This window comes from Mixophyes fleayi, chromosome 1, assembly GCF_038048845.1.
Source record: "Mixophyes fleayi isolate aMixFle1 chromosome 1, aMixFle1.hap1, whole genome shotgun sequence".
Classification (NCBI taxonomy): Eukaryota; Metazoa; Chordata; class Amphibia; order Anura; family Limnodynastidae; genus Mixophyes; species Mixophyes fleayi.
The window spans coordinates 413,900,949-413,926,269 of record NC_134402.1 but is presented as its reverse complement, the minus strand read 5'-3'; the positions used below and the strand labels follow the sequence as shown (position 1 = coordinate 413,926,269).

Below are 25,321 nucleotides of genomic sequence, written 5' to 3'. Positions count from 1 at the left end.
AGGAAAAAACACGTTGCTTTGACACATGCTGCTGGGTATGGAGTTTAATACATGTCAAGGCGCGACGTGATAATGATAAATGGCACACCTTGATTTTAGATCAAGGTCCTAGTAAACCTGGGGGTAAATGTATCATAGTCCGGTTTTTGCATCCCGCGCGAGATCGGCGAGATGACAGCTTAAATTTAAAGCGGCGCTGCCTTGTAAAGGGAAACTTCCCTTTACAAGGCAGCGCCGCTTTAAATTTAAGCTGTCATCTTGCGCGGGATGCAAAAACCGGACTATGATACATTTACCCCCTGGTCTCAAACCAGGTCTAATCCCAGACTAATGCCTGATTATTAAACTACACCTATCACCTACCCACAGTAGCAGCATCTTAAATAAATATTAATTTAGTAATGTCAGGTTTCCAATACATGGGGTCCAATATAATCAATTCAGAAACCTTTGTGTCATCCTTTCAATGTTATATCCTGATATCAGCTCCTTAGATTTCAGCAGATTTTTGTTTCTGCTCGGACGTAACCCTTCAGGAAATAAACGCTAAGAGGATGGGAAGAGAAACCTGTAAAAGTATCCGTTAGGATGTGTAAAGACGGATGGTAACTTGTTTCATTTGTGTAATAAGTCTTTCCTAGCCCAGGGCCTCCTGAGATGTTATTTTCAGGAATGTGTATATCTGTAGTTGATGTAAGAACATTTTATAATCTACCTAAAACTTGTCATTCATTTCATACAGGTTAGTTGCGTAGTTTGTGGTCTAACACAGTACTTGCTTTGTAAGTTAGAATAAACAATTGTCGAGATAGATTGTATTTGTAATTAAAAATAAACTAATTAAACAAACATTCCTATAAGCTAGTCATTCAACGTCTTAGTGGGTTCTACATTTGCTGCTTCTAGAGCAATTCTTATAGAGTACATATGAGCAGACAGACAGATCGCTAAGTTCTCAGTCCTGGAAAGTCACAGCTGACATTATTATTATTTTGTATTGTGATAGAAATACTTACTTCTGACCAGTCCAAAGCAATCCATTGAGGGGGACAAGACTGATTGTTACAAGCTTCTTTCTCAATAGGCCGGTGCGTCAAGCAGCTGATGTCGTCTAGCGTCTCTTCTTCAGACGGCCCGATCCTCCGAATGCAAAGAACCGTGCGTGTGCGCATCCCCCCATCACAAGTCTTACTGCACTCCGACCAGTCACCTATAAACCACCTGTAAAACGAGGACACACAGCTGTAATGAAGCCAGCAAGGTCAAGGACAGCTAAGCAGGCTGGAAGAACATTGACGGGTTTCTACAGCCAACAGGACAAAAAAATGGAAATAGAATGTAATCATGTGCCTGGCACATGGGAAACTATATGGGGCAGCACGGTGGCTCAGTGGTTAGCACTTCTGCCTCCCAGCGCTGGGGTGATGAGTTCAATTCCCGACCATGGCCTTATCTGTGTGGAGATTGTATGTTCTCCCCGTGTTTGCGTGGGCTTCCTCCGGGTGCTCCGGTTTCCTCCTACACTCCAAAAACATACTGGTAGGTTAATTGGCTGCTATCAAAATTGACCCTAGTCTGTCTGTGTCTGTGTGTTAGGGAATTTAGACTGTAAGCTCCAATGGGGCAGGGACTGATGTGAATGGGTTTTCTGTACAGCGCTGCGGAATCAGTGGCGCTATATAAATAAATGATGATGATGATGATATGCTGGACATCGTTTTATATTATCCCTCTGTACAAGCAATGAGCAAACCCAGGAAGCTGTGTCACCTCTTCATCTGCTCTCTGTCATATTGTTGTATCTTTGGGGACCTAGCTACACTACCAATCAGGGGCGGGCTGGGGCGGGGGGCATCGGTCCCCCATGAGTTCACGTTTTTTTTTTTAATACTTACCTGCGGCTGCATCGCAAAATATGCGATGCGGCCGCGTCAGCGCACAGACGGCCGCATCACTTGATAGGCGATGCGGCATCAATGACGCAGCCGCATCGCCTATCATGTGATGCAGCCGTCTGTGCGCCCCCCCCGGGCTGAGACTCGCCAGCCTGCCTCTGCTACCAATGCTGTTATATCTCACCTCCAATGATATCCCACATAATTCTAGCTACTAGGCCCCAAGATAATGTACTGTGAGAGGATTATGACACTGAAATAAAATTGTCAGCAGGGCTCTGTGAGAAGATAAAGGGATATTGGAGAAGAGAGGGATGACAACCATTTATAAACATGTAGGTTATAAATAAAATCGGTGTATTTTATGTCAAATTACCATTGCTGGGTGGGTAGTGTAGATGTGAGTGGATCGAAAGACGATGTTCATTTTCCTTCAAACACAGGCTTTATATCATAACCATAGCTTGTGTGCTTACGGGCAGGGCCTTCTTACCTCTCTGTCTGTCTGTAGTACCCAGAATGGTTTTATGACTGCGTTTGTTTCCAATTGCAAAGCGCTAGGGAATTTGCTGGCGCTATATAAATAAATGTTTTGATGACGATTTTCAGAATATTTAATCTGTGCAGTAATTGGAAATATATATTAAAATATCTGACAAGCCAGAATGAAAATGGGTTAGAGTGGGAGAACTGAAAGTCACATGACTTTCATTTGTCAGAGTTCCAGTGCATTCTAGAAACTGAGAAATCAACTTGAGGGCATGCATTTTCCAAGAAATTCGAACTTCTGCTTTGACTACACAGTATATAACTTGCCAATAAAATGATATCATTGTCATGTTTATGTATCACCAGCACAGAAAATAAAGCTGACTGATTACTTCCGTTACATATATAAGCCCTGGCATGTTTCATAATGTCAGCAATGCAGCACAGAATCGATTTAACCTCTTCATTGGTAGACAGGTTGACTGTGCACCGGGATGGTTCTCTATCACAACATAATATATATATATAATCTTATAAAATATTGCATAACATATTCTCATGTCCAGTATGTGTCTCCATGTCTTTATATGTGTTTTACTGTCTATTAGGAGGAGATGTGTACTAAACAGCCCTTCTTCTTCATTCATTATTGTGGTATGAAAGTCTTCATTATCACATGCTGACAAGTTTGACATTCCCAATGAGAAGGCGGATAGATACTATAGTGAGTGTTAAACAGTGTCACAACTATCAACAGCAGGAGCAAAAGTATCTTATACACTCTGCAACAGATGAAACTTTACATATCCAGGATTCTCTTAGTTTCATAGGAGGATTATCATAACCATCTGTTAACTGTGATACATAAAGTCAAATTTTACTCCTGTAAAATAGTCATTTAAAGTTTGAGCAATGTCTTGTATTGTATGTAGTGATGAGACATAGATGGCTGCAAGCAGGGCAATCGAGCCACAGTCAGTGCATGCCTTAAGAGATGGTATAATTGGTTGGGAACGCAACTGGCTGGGGAGAGATTTCAGGCTGCTCAGCCTTAGCTAGAGAGAGACGTTGCCCAACTAAGGTTCAAGAGAGGCTGCTTCCAATAAAATAATGCCAAATGTTTCTTCAGACGCTTCATCCTTCACATATGCAAAAGGAGGAATACTGTTTAGCTGGATAGATTTATCATGTTCAGGGACTGTCAAAATCCTCAGCTGTATAAATGGTAAACAGCCTTCAGGTTCAGACAGAAGCGCTCCAGCAGAGACCACAGTAAATCCTTAAATTAACAACAAAACTTTCTCTGAGACTTAAGTCAATTCCTTCTTACTACAAAACACATTTACTCCAGGACCCCAAGGATGTCTGTGAGCTTTGGACTCTGCCCCTCCCGCTGAAAACATGAATTTTCTTAGTATCATCTTAGGGGGTTTTATTATAGATGTATAGTTAAGCAGAACCTGTCGTGTACACGTGTCTGCAGACATTCTTTTATAACTGCCTCCATTCTGTGAATCATATAGGTGCACATTAAGAAATAATATGACTTTCTAGCCGTCATTAAGCTATAACACTGAGTATATACGTCCATGTAAACATGCTATTGCGGTGAACTTAATGTACCTAAACAGTATTTATTGAACTATTTAGGTAAGGTTTTATAGTATATTCTTTATGAGCATAACTATCACAAAAAAGTATGCATACACACACAAAAAAAAAATATATGCAAATTTAAATGATCTCAACAAGTACTTAACTGCACGACAGATAAACGTTAATTACTAGTACAGCCTGAGTAAAAACCTAATAGCACTGACACCCTCTCTGTGATATATATGTGGCAGCCCTTAATGTCAGTAATGGAAAAACAGCCCTAAGTACCCCCACATCACTCATCCCAAAAAGCCCTTCTACCTTGCTCCAAAATTCCACCACATGCCACTCAGATCTCCCACTCGCCATAAAGTGTCCTCGCATGCCATTTACACCTCCCACTCGCCATAAAGTGTCCTCACATGTCACTCAGACCTCCCACTTGCCATAAATTGTAGTCATATGTCACTCAGACCTCCCACTTGCCATAAATTGTCTTCACATGCCACTCACACCTCCTACTCATCATAAAGTGTTTTTACTTGCCACTCAGACCTCCAGACTTGCCATAAAGTATCCTCACATGCCACCAGGTAAACAGACACAGGCATAAGGGGAGTCCGTGGAGGGGACAAAGGGCAGGGGGAGCGCATAGGAGAGACGGGGGATGAGAGAATGTGAGGTGAGAAAGCATAGAGATATGGTTAGGTGGATAGATGGTAGGCTTTTAAGAACAGGTGAGTTTTCAGTGACCGTTTGAAGACTAGGGGAGAGTTGGATATGACGAGGGAGGTCATTCCAGTGGAGGGGGGCAGCCCGGGAGACGTCTTGGATTTGGGAGTAGGATGTGGTGATCAGGTATTTTTTAAAAATACCTAACTATATTGCCCTCTGATAGAAAAGACTAATTAAACAAATAAGTAATAGGGCAGATTATTGTGGATTTATGGTATTTATGGTATTTACACTATAAAAGATATATAGACTCTATGGTGGGCCCTTGTAGTTGAACGTATTGGTGAGCCCTGCATTTTAGTCTGTATTTGTACCAGGGAAACAAGCACCTCTGTTCACCAGCTGTTGCTGGAACAACTTATCCAATGATGGTCAGTAATGCTCACATGTGACTGGCTTCCACATCTCACAGTGCTGGAAGTATATCCGGTGCCAAAACAAGTAAACTTAATAGAAACTAAGGATGTGGTTGAATATGTGATATACTAAAAAAAAAAATGTTTTAAAAAAAACATAAAACAAGATAAAATATTTAAGCTGTATATCTAAATATGTAAATATGTTGACCAAGTCCTCATAGAATGAATTATACTATATCATTACATAAATGCAATGTATGCACTTATATTGTCTTAGTAACCTTCCGTCTGGAAAGTAGGTACTGCAATACAAAAAGGAATTAGAGAAACATTCCAAAGAAAGAACAAGGGACAGTCCTTGGATTGAATTTAAATTATCCCAAGAATCTGGAGTGTCATAAACCAGAGAAAAAGATAATGGCGATGTTCAGATGATAAAAAAATCGTGCCGCCATGTCTAATAGAAAAACGTTTCAATCCCTCATCTGTTCAGAGGATATATTTACTGCTGGATCGCAATTAAATGTTTAAACATCTATTTATAGAAGAGACGTACACTTATCTCTGAACAGCTTATTTACATATTTAGAGATACAGCATGAATATTTTATCTTGTTTTATTAAAAAGTTTTTTGGGTATATTACATATTGATCCTGGGACTTTGTTTACTTATTCTGGCACCTGTTCTCCTTCCAGCGCTGTGAGTTCAGCTACATTTTTTACAAAGTTTGTAGGAGCACACAGTCCCCATCACAGCTGCAGGGAAAAAATTAGCAGGAAGTCGAGTTTCTTTTCAGAAATTTAAATATTACATTTTGTTTTACGGTATTGTTGTTGTTTGACATTTGGTTTCCACATCTGTCTTCAATAGTGTCTATACAACACAGGCAGTGATACTTACTCAGGTGGGCAAAGCTCTGTGTTGCAGTCTCTCTGGTTTTCTGGTGGCTTGCTGTCCAAATCACAGTAATTATTCTGCACAACAGAATTGTCATCCAGTCTTTTACACACCACTTCTTGCCTCTGAATACCTGAGAAACAATGTTTTCAATCAAATTACAAATATCACATAAAACAGAGGTCTGCAGGCGCATCACAGTTATGTACAATACTGGCATTCTAATGAAGGAACGCATGAAAAGTGTTCAACGCTGTAGTACTTATTCTCGCCATTGGTGGGGATGTTAGCGCTTTACACACTATAATAAACACATCTATCAGGTCAAACTCAGCATTTGCTGTAACATGTATTGAATACTATGTTACATATATTCTATTTACTTAAAGAAACTGATAATTTAGCAAGCTGTAGATAATATAGTCTAATTAGTCAGTGAGCACCATTTCCTTAAAGAGAAATAAAAACAACAAAAAAAAAACAATTATTTACTTAAATTGATAAACCACCCTCATAATGATAGAATGGTATGTATGCAACATCAGACTTCCACAGATCACACTATTATTTTCCTCTATCATATAAATCAGTATATACACTGAGAATCTACAACTAATCTACAACGAAGTCTGAGGGGTATATTTACTAAACTGCTGGTTTGAAAAAGTGGAGATGTTGCCTATAGCAACCAATCCGACTCTAGTTATCATTTTGTAGAATGTACTAAATAAATGATGGCTAGAATCTGATTGGTTGCTATAGGCAACATCTTCACATTTTCAAACCCGCAGTTCAGTAAATATAACCATGAGAATCTACAATTAATGCATCTGAATATATATTACTCATTACCATGCATTGCAAAACCAGGAATACATGCCACTTTATCCAATATTAATATTAAATCATTTTATGTTTTGTTGATTCAATCCATCTTTAATAGAACATTGGAGGAGTAAGACAAAATGTCTAGAGATTAAATTATACAGAAATGTACGATAGTTATGTACATGGATGCATTCATGCAAAGCCATTGGGAATTTGGAAACACCCTTATGAAAGATTTCCCCCCCTCTCCAGCTTGTGTGTCTGGGACACCAGCAAAAGGACCTATATATAAAAGTGTTTCATTTCCACCATTTTAACATGTTTGTGAAAATAATGTTTATTTAACGGAGATCAAAGCCTGTATAAGAACGCATTGATTGCCACTGTAAAACACTAAACCCATTCTCATCAAAGCAGCTATATTTAGAAACTGGAGCAGTTATTTAGTACAAACTAAACGGAGATCTGAGTGAGTATATTAATCTATAACATCTGGTTAATATAAATACATTGAAGTTGTTAATTGCTGGAAACTTTCTTCTGATACTCAGCATAGTTATAAATATGATCATGTCTACCTGAATATTGTATGTGAATTTACAGATTAGTTAGTTACAAAGAACAGCGACATATAATGTATTACTGACGTATATATATAATACCACAAAAAAACGTGCGAAATTTCACGACCAAATGCAGAAGAGGTATATTTCAAACCTAAGACCCTGTGAAACTCAACATTATGTTTGGCGAATATGTTTAACTTTAGAATGGAAAGAGAATTTGTTGGGTTATGGTGTTTTTAAGGGTGCTTGAGAGTTTATATGTGAATACATGCAAATCACTCCTTACTTACACCTGTTGGTCCACTATGAAAGCAGAACTAGAATTTTGCCATCATAAATTCAAGTCAAAGGGCCTGAGTCATTAAGGCGAGCAAAGCATAAAAAAGGAGTAACTTTGCACCTTGTCAAAAGCATGTTGCATTGAAGGGGGGAGCTAAATTTAAAATGTGGAGACAAATTTATAGTTGGGATAGGGCATGTCCTAAATCAACTTTAAATTTCAGTGTAAAAATAAAGCTAAGTATTTGTGTGCTGCTATATGAAAAAAACAGCCAGTACTTTCCTTATGTGGAAAATAAGAAACTAATTTGCACCCCTTGCATTGTAACATGGTTTTATCCAGGAGCAAATGTGCTTTGCTCTCCTTAATGACTCAGGCCCAAAGAGGTTAGCAGAGCTATAAACTTAACTTGCAGGCTGCTGTTTTGATCTCATCAATGCAAGATATGGATCAATGCCTTCAGCAGTACAGGACTCGGAGAGCACCAGAACAGAGCATCTGATAGGATTAGTGTAAAAATGGACGTAGTCTTTTATATTGTGGTACAGCTAATAAAGAGGATATACTGTGGCAGGAACACTGAGGGCCTGATTCAGAGTGGAATGTCAGTGTAGGCATAACTTGCGATTCAGACACTTATGCCCAACTTGTTAGCGTGTACAAAATCTTTGATTTTATATATTACTAATGCAATTTTAATGAAGCATCATTTAATCTTGAATAACCTAGCCACCACAGCAGCAACTACTTTCTGACACGCGTACAAAATTTTTTGTTGGCAAATCCTACTCTATGTATAGGGGAGTCCTACAACTATGAATACAAATTAATCAGGTTGGGTCTCTACTAAACTGAACACAAAACCCATTTTTGCATTTCTTCGCCTGCCTGTGGTGCCCAAGACAAGCTTATACATGCATCGATTTAAAATGTTACATAAAATGGTCTTCATGAGCCAGAAATTAGCTCTCTTTCACTCTGTATATTATTTTAATAAATGGAGGTTGAAAACCTAAATATTAAAACTGCAAGCTTACTTCTCCCCATTTCCTGATACGAAGTATATTACAGACATACTAAAGCAATTCGGTTTAGTACTGGGCAAAGACTGGGACAGTGCCTATCATTCTGGAATCATTTGTGATGGTGTCAACGGATGCACATCTTCCCTGGCTCCTTAAATACTTCTACCGGCCCCTTAGATTTAACTGACTGGTTTCTGAATTCTACGTGTGTGTGAAACTGGCCTGAGATCTTGTTGTTTGATGATTAGGATAAATTACCGGATTACACCTTGTATGGTTAGCTTGAAGCTCAGAGGTGCTCAGTAGTTGAAAAGACTTGTTAATATCAGAACCTTTTCTCAAATATCTTTGTTTCTAAAATGTTTCCAAAACATTTGCATATATGTTATCCCTGAAATTTAGCGTTCAGTAGCTCTTTAAGTATATGTAACAGTGCAGAATATATAAGCAATACTTATACACACAGAACACTAAACTAAGTCCCTAAGCTTCAATGAAATCTAAGTTCGTCTCCCGTCCTGGCCTCCGTTCCAACAGAGCTTGTCTGAGACCATGATTTCCCTTCAGATAATCTGAAAAACATTGCTAAATAAATGAATTCAAACTCTCAGGGAAATAATTACAAGCAGTTACACAACAAACACAGAGTGTTTCAATCCGCCAGATTTATGGCTTATAATAAAATAGGGTCCTCCTGAAGTCAAAATGTTAAGTGATTATGTGACGGTTCTCCTGCATGGACTGCAGATGTTCCTGGGATTTAGTCTCAGTTTCCATGGCTAAAAATTTCAATTGTGGGACACCCTAAACATCCAAAGGACAACCGCAAAAATACATTTTGGTGTAAAATTACAGTTTTCTATAATAACAATGCCAAAACCTGGAGAATTGAGCATCAATAAAACGGTAACAAGCTGGTTCACCCAGACATTCCTCCTGACAGCGTCATCAAACCATGGGATGTTCATCCTTTTGCCAATATCTTTGTCTTCTCGGTGGAAAAAGTAGCTTTATATTCAAAAATTGTTTTTTCAAGTTACTAATTTATGAACACAATTTTCATCAAATGAGAGTTTATGAGGACCATAATGTATCTTCATTTTCTGGACTTCATTTTCAGAATGGAAAAACGTTGCTAATGAATTTCATAGCAATATAATGCTGAAAAGTGTGTTTTAAAAATGAAACATTTTGGAGGGTATCAATCAAATGCAGAGCATAGTTTCTTGCCCAAAATTTGAAAAAAAAAAAAAAAAGTTAAATATTATGTTCAAAAACAAAGCTACAGAGAAAGAAATACCATTTCAAATGGCAGTCTTCCTTCTTTTTATTTTTTTATAGGCTTTGTGCAGAAACAAAGTTATAGCATATGTTATGGAAGACAGAGGGCCAAATAGGGGAGAGGTATGGTAAACGCAGAGTTTGGGGCTGACGTTCCCGTTCTTGTGATCAATAGGAGGGGATGTGAGTGGTAATATCTAGAAACAGTACTAGGTGGGAACAGCCCTAGTTAGGATGGTAAGGGGCTGGGGGTGGAGAGTAAGGGGGCAGCCACATGTTTACAGGTGAGGTTAAACGTGTTACGTGAGAGAGGGGTTGGAAGAGCAACTTAACAATGGTTAGGGCCAGCCAGTAGGATAACAGTAAGTCATACTTGTCCACTCTCCCGGAACATCCAGGAGACTCCCGAATTCCAGCAGGGTCTCCCAGATTTTAGGGAGAGCAGGCCATTCTTCTAGTGAAGTGGGGAAGGATAGGAGCCTCCAGGACGCAATTTGCAATGATTGGCTTCATTTTGGCCCCGCCCTCAAGTGCAAAATGACACATCTGCATCATTGTGTCACAAGGGTGGGGCCAAAATGACGTGATTCACCCCGTTCTCACATTTCACCTTCCTTCCGGGATTTTCTGGAGGCGAAGAGTTAAAGTTTGGTAAGTATGCAGTAAGTACATGTGAGAGGACTGCGCATGAGAAGAGTAAGCAGGGGCATAGGAGAGTAAAAAAGAGACAAGGGAAGGAGACAGAATTATCTGTGATTGGAACATATTTCCCAAACAAGCACACCCAATTACAAGCAGACATAGACAGGGCAATATGCAAATAACTTTTACTTGGCTTCAGGTGAACCATCCGGGTGAGGGCGAATAGAGAGGGCTTTCTCTCCTCTCAGGTTTATGTCAGATACTGACATGTTTTCATTTGCGGGAGAAGCAACAGAGAATGTGCAATCGCATTAGCATATTATTGTCAGTTTCTAAGTGGAAAGCAAGAGTAATGGAGTAATGTTTATGTATTATAAACAATATGTATTTCTGATTTGCAGGTGGGTCACAACAAGGCAGGAATGCACGCCAGACAGTGGCCTTTGGGTGAAGTAATGAATGGCTATGGGGACACCCCGTTCAGGCTGAAGCTGAAGCGAACAGCACCATCATTATGGGGGGGGTCATATGTGTAAAGCCAGAGGAAGGTGAGTGGGATCTACAGGGTCAAACTGCATGGAGTGGGTAGTCGTCCCCAAGTGGTTACGGTATAGACTTGAGTTGGCATTTGAAATGCTCTTTCTTTGCCACCATGTTACTGAAAATTTTTAAATAAAGCTGTGACCTCTTTTTCACCAAACACATGTAATTAATTACTCTTAATGAAGTAAGGACTAAACATCCTAATTATTATGTTATATTTCAATACAAATCAAGGTTTACATATATGAGATAATGTACCTTGGTAAACTACATATTTATTGCTTGATAAACAAGTAATTACACAAAACCACAGGCCCAATGCTTACTGGGGCAACATGGTGGCTTAGTAGATAGCACTTCTGTCTCACAACACTGGGGTTATGAGTTCGATTTTTCAACCATGGACTCTGTGTAGAGTTTGCTCTCCCCGTGTTTGTGTGGGTTTCCTCCGGGTGCTCCGGTTTCCTCCCTCACTCCAAAAACATACTGGTATTGGCTGCTCACAAAATTAGCCTGTCTGTATATATGTGTGTGTGTGGGGGGAGGGGGTTGAGTCGTATTGGGGCCAAAAATTGAGGTCCCAACAAATCTTCAAAAGGCTGATCAACGCAGGGGACTTTGCTGATATGCACAGCATAAAAATCTGGCAAGTCACATTTGTCAGACCAAAAATGTGCGTGTCTCCAATGTGGAGGGGAGAGTGTGTGTGCATTCCACCATCAGAGGTCAGTGGACCGTCCATATGTACAGGAGCAGGAAGAGAAAGTGACTGTAGCTTTATAAACCAAATGGGTCATGACACAGTAGCATCCATCTGCTGCAGAAGGTAAATTGGGGACAGTGGAGCATGACAGAGCCTACGAGTGCTTCCAACTATAGCCCGGTGAGCAGTGAAGATGAGTATGCTTCTGACACTTTGGAGGAGAGCGGTTCAGAAACCAGCGATGAAACCCCATTGCCCACCTGTGGAGCAAAGTACAGGTACCTAGAAATGTAAAACCATTCTCGACCTTCTGACAGCTGTGTTTTAGAGGGTCGGAAAGACGACGCAGTGTCTGTCCAAACGCTATCCAGAAACAGTGACGTATATCAAAAAACAGTACTGCCTGTACTGTGAGAAGCCCCTCTCAAAAATAGCCTGGCACATGGAGCATGTTCACCACAATGAGACTGAAGTAGTCAGGGCCATGAAATTCTCCAAACAGTTAAAAGAAAGATGCATGCAATTGGTACATTGTTGCAACTGAGGCAATGAGAACAGGCCATGTTGTTCTGGTCCCGTACAAACTTCCAGACAAAGAGATGGATGCTGAAGGCTCCGTGCACTGTGCCGCCTGCCGAGGCTTGTTTGCAAGGAAATACCTGTGGCAACACATGAAGAAATGTAACCTAAACCGAAGGAGGAACAAGTCACTGTGTGCCTTTGCTCAGCCTGTTCCACCTGACATCAGTGGTGGATTTTGGAAGCTCTTGAGTGACATGACCCAGGATGAATTCTTACTCGCAGTCAAAAATGACTGATGCATCATGCAGATGGGGCTGCATCTCTACAACCGGGTCGTTTTAGATGATGGCAGGCATGAGTACATCCGTCAGAAGCATAGAGAAATGGGCAGGCTACTGCTACAGGCCCTTGGAGAGAATGGAAGACTTTACCACCCCATCAAACTTTCTGTACACAGTAGACGCTGTGAAGCTGGTAGCTGGCCATGACGAGGAGACAGGTACATTTAAGACACCCTCGCTGGCACTCAAGGTCGGGCACGGCCTGCAAAAAATAGTGAGCATTGTGGAGTGCCGAGCCATGATGGAGGGCGGCACTGCTGTGGCTGAAAACACACGAAACTTCAGGAAGATATGAAGCGAGATGGAATGAGTTGATCTCATTGGCTGCCTTGAAAACTCTTGAGTCCAAGTGGAACATACCTCAGCTCTTACCTTTCATGGAAGATGCACTTGTATCTCGATGAGAAGCAGCAAGCCTACCTTAGTGGTCTATCCACCGAGCCTACGGTTAACCACTGAGCACTGCTTGCAAAAGTCACCCTGGCAAAGGTGATCTTCTTCAATCGAAGAAGGGAAGAAGAAGTGTCCAAAATGTTGCTGACCACCAACTCCTCAAGAGATACCTCAGATCTCCATGAAGATGTGGCCCTTACGCTTTCCAAGGTTGAGAGGAAACTCTGCCGGCACTTCAGCATTGAAATTCGTGATTTCAGCAGGACAGTCCCGATTTAAGGGCTCTGTCCTGCCCGAGGACATGTTTGCCCCGCTGGTGGGGATGTTGGAGGAAGGGAGGTAAGTAACGGGCAGCCTTACACTTTATAGCACTAGGTAGCCCTCTGGGGTTATGGCCACACCCCCTTTCTGACAGGGGTGCGACCACAGTGTGACAGATATGGCCATGCCCCCTTTCCCGCTGCCAGAGTAAGACATGTTGGAGATATGTCAATGGAACGCCGTCTGGCACACTTTAAATGAGAAAGCACATTTGTAGGTGCATTATGACCAATATAAAGCACATGACACATGTAATAAAGACAATGCCGGGGCCTCCTCACTCTTGTGATTAATTTAAAACATAAATGAAAAGAAGTTTGCAGAATTTTTAGGAGAACGCTTAAATTAGTAAAGGGGTTTTCCTAAGGTGGTTGTAGGATGGCCTTCGCAGTGACATTATTTCCCCTGTACATTCCAAGTCATCGCCGATTTTGCACCGGTGATCCCCAAGGCCGGAATGTGGTTATATATGCGCTAGTGGAACAGTAAAATATTATGTGTGACCTTTGTGCTTTAGGAACTTCCATGAATGACCATTACTTACTATAAATTCCATATCCTCATATATGAAGCGCAATTTAATAACAACAACAGAAGACACACCTGACAGTGAGCCTATGCTATGCCTGACACACCTCTTTGACATGGTTATCTACAACATCAGGATAAATATTGGAACTCTCCTTCTACTGAACATTAAGTAATCAGAAAGCAACTGTACTTGTAATGCACATTACATTATAACTGATTTGAACATCTGCTGCTGAGATGACAAGACAACTTGCTTATGTATGCAATTGTATGTAAATTGGATAAATGGACTGGTTTGGTTTTAATTTAACATGATGAAAGCAAATCACACTGAGGCTGTTAAAGCAGAGTACTATCAGATGGGGTGACTACGCTATACGCAGTTACTGCCTGCAGACACTGTCCAGCTGGAAGACAGGACAAGAAGAGTATAAATGAAGTAAAAGGCAATATTATTTCTATTACTGTTAAGAATTCAGTGTTTGTTTTTTTTTAGAAATAACAATAATGTTTCTTTTTAGAAACAAAATAAGGACTGACCTTGAAAAAGAATGATGGCATATAAGGGATATTATAACATTTACTGTTGGTGGTAAGTGTTTCCAAAATCAAACAGGAGTCCCGTTACCATATAAAGGCAGGAGGATTGAAGCCATGTTTATTTATGCAGGTCAAAGAAGTCTAAGGTGATTTCTATGTCATTATGGAGTCCAATACTGCTGCAAAGCCGGGCCATAATTAGGGCAACGTGAGGGGGGGGGGGGGGGGGGGTGACATATGTTCTCAAAAAACATGAAACTGGCAATTACGGAGCATGATTTGTAAGTCATAGTGAACGCTAGTTTACTGTGTCTACCAGTAATAATGAAGCACTTGTGAGGAATAGGTGGATTGATTTCACAACTTGGTGAATTATTGTTGAAAACAATTTATTTGAGCTACTGAACAGCTGTCTGATGGTCACAACATAAAGAGTCAAAACAATCCAAGCTCCAGTTGCTTATAGAATACACTAATCTGCAATACCCCTCACAGTGGGTTCTTCTAGAAGGAAGCATTGTCCCGCCTCGGTATTTTGCCAAAGGTCACACTTACAAAACAAATAAAGAATCCCATCGGACCAGTGTGCTTTTAGTAAAATATCACAAATGAGGCAGAGGCTTAAATGCCAGCTGCTCATGTTTGTCTGTCAAAAATGACTACTTGTAACAGTCTCCACCAAGATATTCAGTCAGGTCCTTCTGCTAATCTGCACACAGAATCACCATACAAAAACTGATCATAAACTAAGATAGCCAATAAGTAAAACACATGATGCCCTTTTGATGTGATGCCAACATGACGACATACCTGTATATGTGCCCCAGACCCACCCTGAGGGTAACCCAAGACTCCTAAGTCTCTGCCAATAACTATCTACTCCGACAGGATACCCCACTATTCAAACTGGAGGATTCCTCTCTTGGCTATCCCACTTAAATATAGCCTATGGGCCAACCACAGAGAGCCGAAAGCAGCCCACAAAGGCCCATGTGACAGAGCATGTGCAGTCATTCAAAATATTCAATATAAAATAGCTAATAACAGTCACACACACATATATACATATATACATATATATATATATATATATATATATATATATATACATACATATATACATATATATATATATATATATATATATATATATACACACACACACACACAGGGTGATTCAAAAGTCGCAGTACACCCTTTTATTTCAAAAACTCGACAGGAAATCGGGAAACCTGAATACTCCAGTAAGGTATGGGTGACGTGGCCTATCTTTTACGGTATGTACCAAACATGGGCGCCATCTTGAAATCGTTTTTTGAAATAAAAGGGTGTACTGCGACTTTTGAATCACCCTGTATATGTATATATATATATATATATATATATATATATATATATATATATATATATATATATATATATATATATACATACATACATACACACACACACACACACACTGATCAGCCACAACCTTGAAACCAGTGACAAGAAAAGTAAATAACATTGATTATCTCATTACAAAGGCACCTGTCAAGGGGTGGGATATATTAAACAGTAGGTTCTTTAAGTTAAGGTGTTGGAAGCAGGTAAAATGGACAAGCGTAAGGATCTGAGCGACTTTGACAAGAGTCAATTGTGACGGCTAGATGACTGGGTCAGCGCATCTCCAAAAACGGCAGGTGCAGACCTGTCAGAGTGCCCATGTTGACCCCTGTCCACCACCGAAAACGCATACAATGGACAAGTGGGTGCCAGAACTGGACCATGGAGCAATGGAAGAAGGTAGCCTGGTCTGATGAATCACATTTTTTTTTTTTAACATCATGTGGATGGCCAAGTGTGTGTGCTTCGTTTACCTGGGGAAGAGAGGACACCAAGATGCAATATGGGAAGAAGCAAGCCGATGGGGGTAGTGTGATGCTCTGGGCAATGTTCTGCTGGGAAATCATGGGGCTTGGAATTTGTGCCATTCATCTAAACATTGTTACAAACCAAGTACTAACATCATAGCAACAGTATTCCCTGAAGGCAGTGAATGTGGGGTAATAATCTCCTGCTAATGTCTTTGTGCTAGATACCGCAGGACACATTCAGAGGTCTTGTGGAGCCCATGCCTCAATAGGTCAGAGATGCTTTGGCAGCACGAAGGGGGTATACACAATATATTATGTGTGTATGTATATATGTGCATATTTTATAATATGGATATATGGATATATATATATATATATATATCTTCCATACTGTGTATTACAGTGTTCTCTCTTCCTGTCTTCTCATCTGCTCCCACCTCATGCACCTGTGCATCTTTGTATCATGCCTCTTGCTTATTCTGTGCAACACTTGTTTTTTTGGATATAACTTACCTATTATGTCTTATGTCCAGTGTCATGTTTAAGTGCCCGCTATTCTTACATTTTATCATTCTTGGAAAAAATGTAGTTTTGACGGTAGAAGCTGGGCAGATAAAGATGTTCTTTGCTTAGTGCAAGCAGGGCAAATGAATGTGCTTAGGTATGTCCTGTATCTTGCCTATTGGTGTCTAAATAATAACATTAATTTGTTGTGGCTAAAAAACAGACATGGAAGTTTCATGCCCAGAGCGCTCACATTTTAGGATGTACTAACCATGCCCTACTCTCCCCCCGGTTCAGCTCTAAGGGCTAGATTTACTAAGCTGCGGGTTTGAAAAAGTGGGGATGTTGCCTATAGCAACCAATCAGATTCTAGCTTTCATTTATTTAGTACCTTCTACAAAATGATAGCTAGAATCTGATTGGTTGCTATAGGCAACATCCCCACTTTTTCAAACCCGCCGCTTAGTAAGTCTAGCCCTAAGTCTTGTTTAACAGTTGGAAAATGTCACGATTATTGTCTAAACAGGATAAATATGAAATAATATGGTAAAGTTATCCTGATCTATATCCTAAAATCTGAAGCTACTTTGGTCTAAATGGTTTTACAACAAATCACTGTGTGCAGGACACAAGGGATTTGTGTATTTTGATGAGAAAACCATACTTCAGGGGCTTCCTGTCACCTTACCCTGATTATTTACTCACCAATACCCAATTGTCACAGAAGACCAAGTGACTCCTTTAATTGCTCATTTAAGAATTCCAGAAAAAATGTCTAGTAGTGAAATTATTTTAGGAACAGTCAGATGGGGATTTTACGCATGTCAATATTACCATTTTTATTCAATAAGCACTGTGCCTTTGTGTCATATTAAATCCCATTTAGTACCATTTGGTCTTTGTTTTTTAAAAAATTCACTTGTCAGGTAGGCTTAGTTTTCAGAACACTACATTTATGCAGCAAATTGTTTGGTTTACAGTAACTCTGATTAATTTACTTAGTGATTGCATCTTGGGATAAGCCTGGTACAAACTGAAGAGTTCCTAAGTTTTAGACAGACTAGGTGGTTTTGTCCATATGAACCCATACACACCATGTCACGCATGCACTTGTGGGTCTGGTCATGACAAATTGTTTCAAAATTAATTGACAATTGAAAAGTTTGTTGCAGTTGATTGGAATAATATTTAAGAGGAGATTGCCTGCAAGAATTTATTTCTGGGTTGAGATCTCCTTTAAGCCTATCACATATTCAGAGTAGACCCAAAATAATCAATAGCTATAGGCCCCTAAACCAAAAAACAGACTAGAACACCTGTAGTAAAGACATTAGGGGGCAAATGTATCAAGCTGAGAGTTTCTGGCGGGTTTGAAAATAGGAGATGTTTCCTATAGCAACCAATCAGATTGCAGTTATCATTTATTTAGTACATTCTACAAATGACAGCTAGAATCTGACTGGTTGCTATAGGCAACTTCTCCACTTTTCAAACCTGCCAGAAACTCTCAGCTTGATATATTTTACCCTAGATGTCTATTGTGATACTACTAGCTCTTACCTCCAGCACAGGTTGCCGAACATTCAGACCAGGGAAGGTGATGCCAGGAAAATCCCACTTCATTATCTCCACTACCTGTACGGGTGATGGGCACATTAAATTTATATCGGATTCCCATGTTCTGTTCTTGAAGGAGAATCTGTCAAAAGTGATTGTGAAAAACTTGTGTCATATAACTGATAAAAAAACTTTGTATTTTTCTAATGTCTGGAAAAAGGAAGACAAATGACAACAAACAAGTTACTATTTTTTCAAAAGCAGATTTTTTGTAATAAAACATACGCACACTTTTACAACCTTATTTTTATTTATTTTTTAACTGTTATCATTCTGTGTGTATTGGTTCTTCTGAGCAAATTAAATTACCAAGTTAAGCAATTCTTTGCAAAGCCAAAAGAATATCTCTGACGTAGAGATCAGTGAAATTTCCTGCTTCACTGAAAGAGTTAGGGTAACATTTACTGACCATATAAGGCCAGTTGTACAACTGCGAACATTAGTCGAAAGTATTTGTAATGTTCTCTAAGGCAACGGGACAATTTCAGGGAAGAGAACCTAGACATTTCTGACATCCTCTACTGTAATGTTGTAATACCTGCAGCTAGCCAATATCAGCATAGGCTGCTCTCTCTTAGCTATGAATAAAGACTTAGTGCACTGCTAGGACAGGCATTCTCATTCCTGGAAACACTCAGCATTTACAATGTTCCTTTACCATCACTATCAGACTTTCTGTTGTTGGTCCTAAGGCTTCTAGAGATTCTGGCTCATCGGTTGGTCGTTTGTAATGGAACGCTGTCCCAGCAACATCAAATTTCCTTGGCCAGTCTATTGTCCAGGCACCATTTATAAAATAGTCATCTGCATCAGATTTCAGAGCTTGAGCAAAAAAAAAGAAATTAAATGTTTTATTATTAAAGTAAAGCACAAATAAAAAGGTAATGCTTTCAATATAAAATGCAACAACTATATTTCTGCAATACTTCACCAATTATTTGCCTGCAGGGAGGTTTAATTGCTTAAAGTGAATGAAAACACCCAGTCACACTGCTAAATATTTGATGTGATTAGCAGGTGACTCGACAGCAGCAGCCTACCTGGCAAAAGTGGGCATACAAAGATGGAAACAGAGTGCCACATGACTGGATGAGATCATTCTCCCTCTTCTGCCAGGTATGCCCTGGTGCTGTAGAGTTCCAGGCCAATCACTGTTCCACCCCCATGATACCTGCAGCAATATCAGGCAACTGGCCAGTCATCTACCTACGCTGTGCAGGGATACTTAGGGAAGCCAAGATGGGGTAAACTTGGCTTACAAAGCTAATAGGCGATTAAATATTACTTTATTTTACTTTATGGACATTAATCAGCAAAAATAAAACATAATATGAACATTTTCATGCTTTTCTCTCTTAGTTTGTTTGGAGTCATCAGCTAACCCACAAATATAGACCTCATTTTTATGATGCAACTTCTACTGTTTATAGCATTAACGTAATGTATATTTGTACGTGATCACAAGTTTGATGTGTGTGTTCATTTTATATCTCCTCATTAGGAAAGACACTATTTTTGTTTATTTTTTAAACTTTATTTACAATAAATATTAAAAATAGGCTTACATATCTAAGCTCATATTAGAGCATGTAAGCCTCTAACACTAGGTGCACTGTAAGAAAAACTAACTAGGTCTGTGTGTTTTTGATTTCGGGAATGACAATAGAGCAATGCTGACTTTTGAATTTGTGCATCTTGGGGGGGAAGATAACTGGCATAGGGCAGGATAGAAAGTCATTTGTCAATGAGAATCTTATCAGCTCCCAGGGACGCCATCAGGAGGGTACGGGGTGTATGGCTGTACCGGGCCCGGAGAGACTCGGGGGCCAGACTGACCAGGCCTGACGAACTGACTGGGCCCCTTGAATTTTACATTTTCTTGTTGAAATTACTATTTTAAAGATGTCCTTCAATGCGCTGGTCCCAGTCACTGCTGGGCTAGGAGAGTGACGCGTGGCGACATCATCCCCGCGAGGTGCGCTCCCAGTCCGTCAGTGTCTGGGAGCCGCGGGGCAATGCCTTTTTCTGTGTACTGGGCCCCGCAGTTTCTAGAGGCAGCCCTGAACAGATGTATAGTGCACATAAATGCGCGGACGTTCCATTGAGTGTACCTTTATGAAAAGCTTCCTATTGGAAATCTGGCTTTACACCACCCCAGTGCCAGGTAAACATTTCCTGCCTGTGTGCACAAATAAAAGGCTCTGCATACCATTAAAAACAATAGGGGATGTCTTCCCCTTTCCTTGGTTACCTCCCATCTTTCAACATTTAAAGATAAAAGCAGCACATAAGCCATTGTTTTTCCAGACACACAACTGCGATGTTTTCCCTTTACAATCTAACCCAGTCTGCTAATCTTCCTGAGGGCCGTCACAAAGCCGCCATCTTCGTACAGAAAGACAGGGACAGACAATGAATGGCGGGCACGTGACATCTGATACTGTACTGTTGTGTAGGTCTAGAATATATAGATATACACACAATTTTTTTCAATTTATCACATATTTTACTACACCACCACATATAAAAGCGCAGTGTGAGGTCAAATACATTATCAGTTGTAACATGACACTTTCAACTTTGTATAACTTTCTTAAAGTGAAAGTCTAGTATAATAAAACATAAATAGCCCTGGAATAGATCGTCATTCTGCCAAAAGGGATTATTATGGTTTAAACACAATGGAGCATGATATTGAACAACTCATAAACAAGGATGAAATTGTGAAATGTTTTCAAACTTACCTATATAGTTTTTTGACATAGCAACTTCTTTAATCTCAATGTGAACTGAACCTCGTGGAATTTGAACAACTTCCATGTAGCCTAGAAGGCAAAAGTTAACCTGTTATTACCAGCATCTGGATCTTCAGCCAGGCAACAATTTTACAATACTTTTTTCACTACTGACACCTTTGAAGACTAAAGATTCCAAGAGTGCACCTGAACTGATCTGTTGTAGAGAAAACAGAACACAGTTAGGAAACAGGATACCCACCAAATGTCAGAAAGTAGGACCCTTGGCTACAGCCAGAAAACAGGACTCTCGGCTGCACCCAGAAATCAGGACCCTCGGCTGCAGCCAGAAAGCAAGACCCTCGGCTACAGGCAGTGTTGGACTGGGCCACTGGGGGCCGGGCTATCCCCCGGTAGGCCCTGAACCTGATCGCTCCCCTCCTCGTTGGTGGGGGGAGCCGGTAACTTTAAAAAAGAAAAAAACACTCATGTGACCGCGACGCTCCCCGACTCCTCTCTGCTCTGTTCGCACTGAAGGCTAGATTTACTAAGCTGCAGGTTTGAAAAAGTGGGGATGTTGCCTATAGCAACCAATCAGATTCTAGCTTTCATTTATTTAGTACTTTCTACAAAATGACACCTAGAATCTGATTGGTTTCAAACCCGCAGCTTAGTAAATCTAGCCCTGAATGTCGGGCGTGATGTCATCACACCCGACGTTCAGTGAGGAGTGGCGCAGAGAGGAGTCGGCAAGAAGAGAGAAGACAGAAGAAGAGAAGAAAGAAGCCGATAGAAAAGCTAAGTGCAAGAACGGAAGCAATGGGGAGTAAAGGCAGCATGGCAGAGAGTAAAGGGGGAGCACAGACAGCATGGCAGAGAGTGAAGGGGGAGCACAGACAGCATGGCAGCGAGTGAAGGGGCAATGGCAGCACGGCAGAGAGTGAGAAGGGGCCAAAGTAGCATGGGAGACTGTGAAGGGGAGCCAAAGCAGCATGGCAGACTGAGAAGGGGAGCCAAAACAGCATGGCAGACTGTGAAGGGGGGCCAAAGCATGGCAGAGTGTGAAGAGGGCCAAAGCAGCATAGTAGAGTGTGAACGGGGGCCAAAGAGCATAGCAGATTGTGATGGGGGGCCAAAGCAGCATGGCAAAGTGTGAAGGGGGGCCAAAGCAGCATGGCAGAGTGTGAAGGGGGGCCAAAGCAGCATGGCAGAATGTGAAGGGGGGCCAAAGCAGCATGGCACAGAGTGATGAAGGAGTGCTCGGAGAAGGGGGGGAGCAAAGCAGCATGGCACAGTGTGATAAAGTGGGCCAGGAGAAGGGGGGAGCAAAAGCAGCATGGAGGATGCAGTGTGATCATAAGGATGCACAGCATGGTGATGAAGGGGCACAGTAATGTGTGTGTGATGGCACAGCGGGCTTGTGGCAATTTAATGTGTGTGTGGTAGGTGGTTGCTAACTAATGGATGCTATTTTGTTTGTGGGGTGATGGTGGGGCAATTTAATTTTATAGTGGGGACTATTAATTTAAGATGGGGTGGTTTGGGCGCTATTCTTTGAATGTGGGGCTGAGTTTGAGGAGCATGAGGTCTATTTATTAAATGTGAATATGAATTATTTAATGGCAATGACGGTTGCGGGAAATATGTATATTATTTATTATATGTGAATGCTATTAATTTATTGCTCAGGTTGTCTGGAGGCAGGGAAATAGGTTTATGTATTAAATGTGAATACTATTACTTTAATGTTGGGGCTGGAGGAAGTCCTAAGTATTAATTGTGGGTCCTATTGATTTAACACCAGGGCTGGTTCGAATTTTCGAAATGTACCCATTTTTTTTCTAAATAGGGCCCCCAGCATTCCAGGATCCAGACAAGCTGCAACTAAAGAAACCAGCAGCCACAGGTGGTGAAAGTAACAAGAACAGGTAGGACAGTCTGAGTCTAGTATGACAATCCCGATTTTTGGTGACTGTTCTGCCCAATCTAAGTGGCAGGTCAAGACTGTGTATTCTTTATATACACACTGCATTCTTTATATACTACACTATGGTGCTAGCTGTCCTTCGTGGGCTGACCACTCCCCCTCTAGTGTCTGGTCTCGCCTCTGATGGCTGGCCACACCACCTCTGGTGGGCCCCTAGCGTTGCAGTCCCCCGGTGGGCCCTTCATGCCCCAGTCCCTCACTGACTGCAGCCAGAAAACAGGGCAAGCGGCTGCAGCCAGAAAACAGGGCAAGCGGCTGCAGCCAGAAAACAGGACACCCTGCTGCGGCCAGAAAACAGGACACCCTGCTGCGGCCAGAAAGCAGGGCAAGCGGCTGAAGACAGAAAACAGGACACCCTGCTGCAGACAGAAAACAGGACACCCTGCTGCAGACAGAAAACAGGACACCCTGCTGCAGCCAGAAAACAGGACACCCTGCTGCAGCCAGAAAACAGGACACCCTGCTGCAGCCAGAAAACGGGGCACCCTGCTGCAGCCAGAAAACGGGGCACCCTGCTGCAGCCAGAAAACGGGGCACCCTGCTGCAGCCAGAAAACGGGGCACCCTGCTGCAGCCAGAAAACAGGGCACCCTGCTGTAGCCAGAAAACAGGGCACCCTGCTGTAGCCAGAAAACAGGGCACCCTGCTGTAGCCAGAAAACAGGGCACTCATCCCCTGCAAGAAAACAGGATATTCATCCACTGCCACAAAACAGAACATTCATCTACAGCCAGAAAACCGGACACTCAGCAACATTCAGAAAGTTGGACCTACAGTATATCTGCATACAGGTTAAAAGTGCATTTTTTGCTACAGTAAGAAAGTGCACAGACAGTCAAAAATCAGGACTCTGCTATGAGAAGAAATAAGGACAATCAACCGTCCACAGTCAAATATCACTACATCATGACACTTAGCTGGTCAGGGGCTATGGAGTCAATGTTGCAGCACATAAGAGCAAAGAAAAATATTTTTTTTATGCTCATGTGCCAAAGAAAGGAAACTAAAACTGTATACAATCCTACATTTAAGTCTACAATGACAAAATAAACAGTTCTGTTACATGAACAATCTGGAACGCTCTACCTTCTTAGACAATTCAGCTCTTCAAGAAAACATAGTAAATTCCATAAGTACTGTGGTGGGAGTCACGTCAGCAGGTATGTATCTCCACATTTACCCTATATTACCTGACCTATATCAACAGCATCATTACATCGTCCTTTCACTAGGTCCATATTACCCAACTAACAGGATAAACAAATAATTTATAAGTCTTTATTACAGTATGTGCACATGGATGTTCTTTTACCATTAAAATAATGCATGTTAAAATACAGTTTTTCATATCTATTTATTATAAGTATTAAAAAAAGTATTGTGCTTTTATTGTTTTTTTTTTATTGTAATGCTTTTTCATGTTTTTTTCCCTCTGTCCACTGTCTTTTTCAGTACATTCCTACAATTACATTCGCTGTTTATAGTGTAGTTATGGTCAAGAATGAGGAGCTATTTTTTGTTCAAGATTGTCTCAAAAACATCCTGCGCTCTTGAGAAGGAGAACGTTGCTCCACCTCGGTGCTCTCCACACACGAGGGCTGAACGTCCTGTTCCTGCCATGCGACATTGGAAAAATAAACATGGTAAAATGATGGATTGTACAAATGATACATATTTTTTAATTCCGTCGCCATAGACTTAATGTTAGCGTTTCTACATCTGACAGAAAATAACGCAAGAAAACAAAGCAGTGTGTATAGTTATTTTTTTCATCATAGGGATGAAAGACACAGGAAATAGGCACATGCACGTGTGTGGACAGAGCATAGATATATTGTGGAGATCTTTGGAGGAGTCGGGGGCCACGTGACAGGGCCCCCAAAATGTGGTAGACAGTTGAAAAATAATCATTTGCAAATCAATGGAGGATATAAACGAAAAATAGAGGTAGACATCAACTCCAAACTAGATGTACCCAACTTGACCAAATTATCCTGGAAATTATCCTGAAAAATGTCAGACTGCTCTAAGCAACAGTTGTCAAACCTCACATCTTTGAAACATGAACCGAATTTCCTCAGTAGAAATATCTACAAAACATAAGTTGCATATAATGCAAGTTTTCATCCATTCC

The 25,321-nt window shown here is 40.9% G+C and overlaps 1 protein-coding gene across 4 annotated transcripts in view; it reads right to left on the bottom strand.

Annotated features, from left to right (window-relative positions):
* ADAMTS6 (ADAM metallopeptidase with thrombospondin type 1 motif 6) overlaps positions 1-25,321 on the bottom strand; it is a 232,850-nt gene that overhangs the window by 15,808 nt on the left and 191,721 nt on the right. For all 4 annotated transcript variants that reach the window (XM_075182881.1, XM_075182890.1, XM_075182867.1 and 1 more), the window contains 5 exons: positions 21,211-21,291; positions 19,125-19,288; positions 18,410-18,548; positions 5,977-6,106; positions 1,017-1,221 (listed from right to left, as the gene is read on the bottom strand). In XM_075182881.1, the coding sequence (XP_075038982.1) occupies positions 1,017-1,221; positions 5,977-6,106; positions 18,410-18,548; positions 19,125-19,288; positions 21,211-21,291 (719 nt within the window). The remainder of the gene's footprint in view (positions 1-1,016; positions 1,222-5,976; positions 6,107-18,409; positions 18,549-19,124; positions 19,289-21,210; positions 21,292-25,321) is intronic.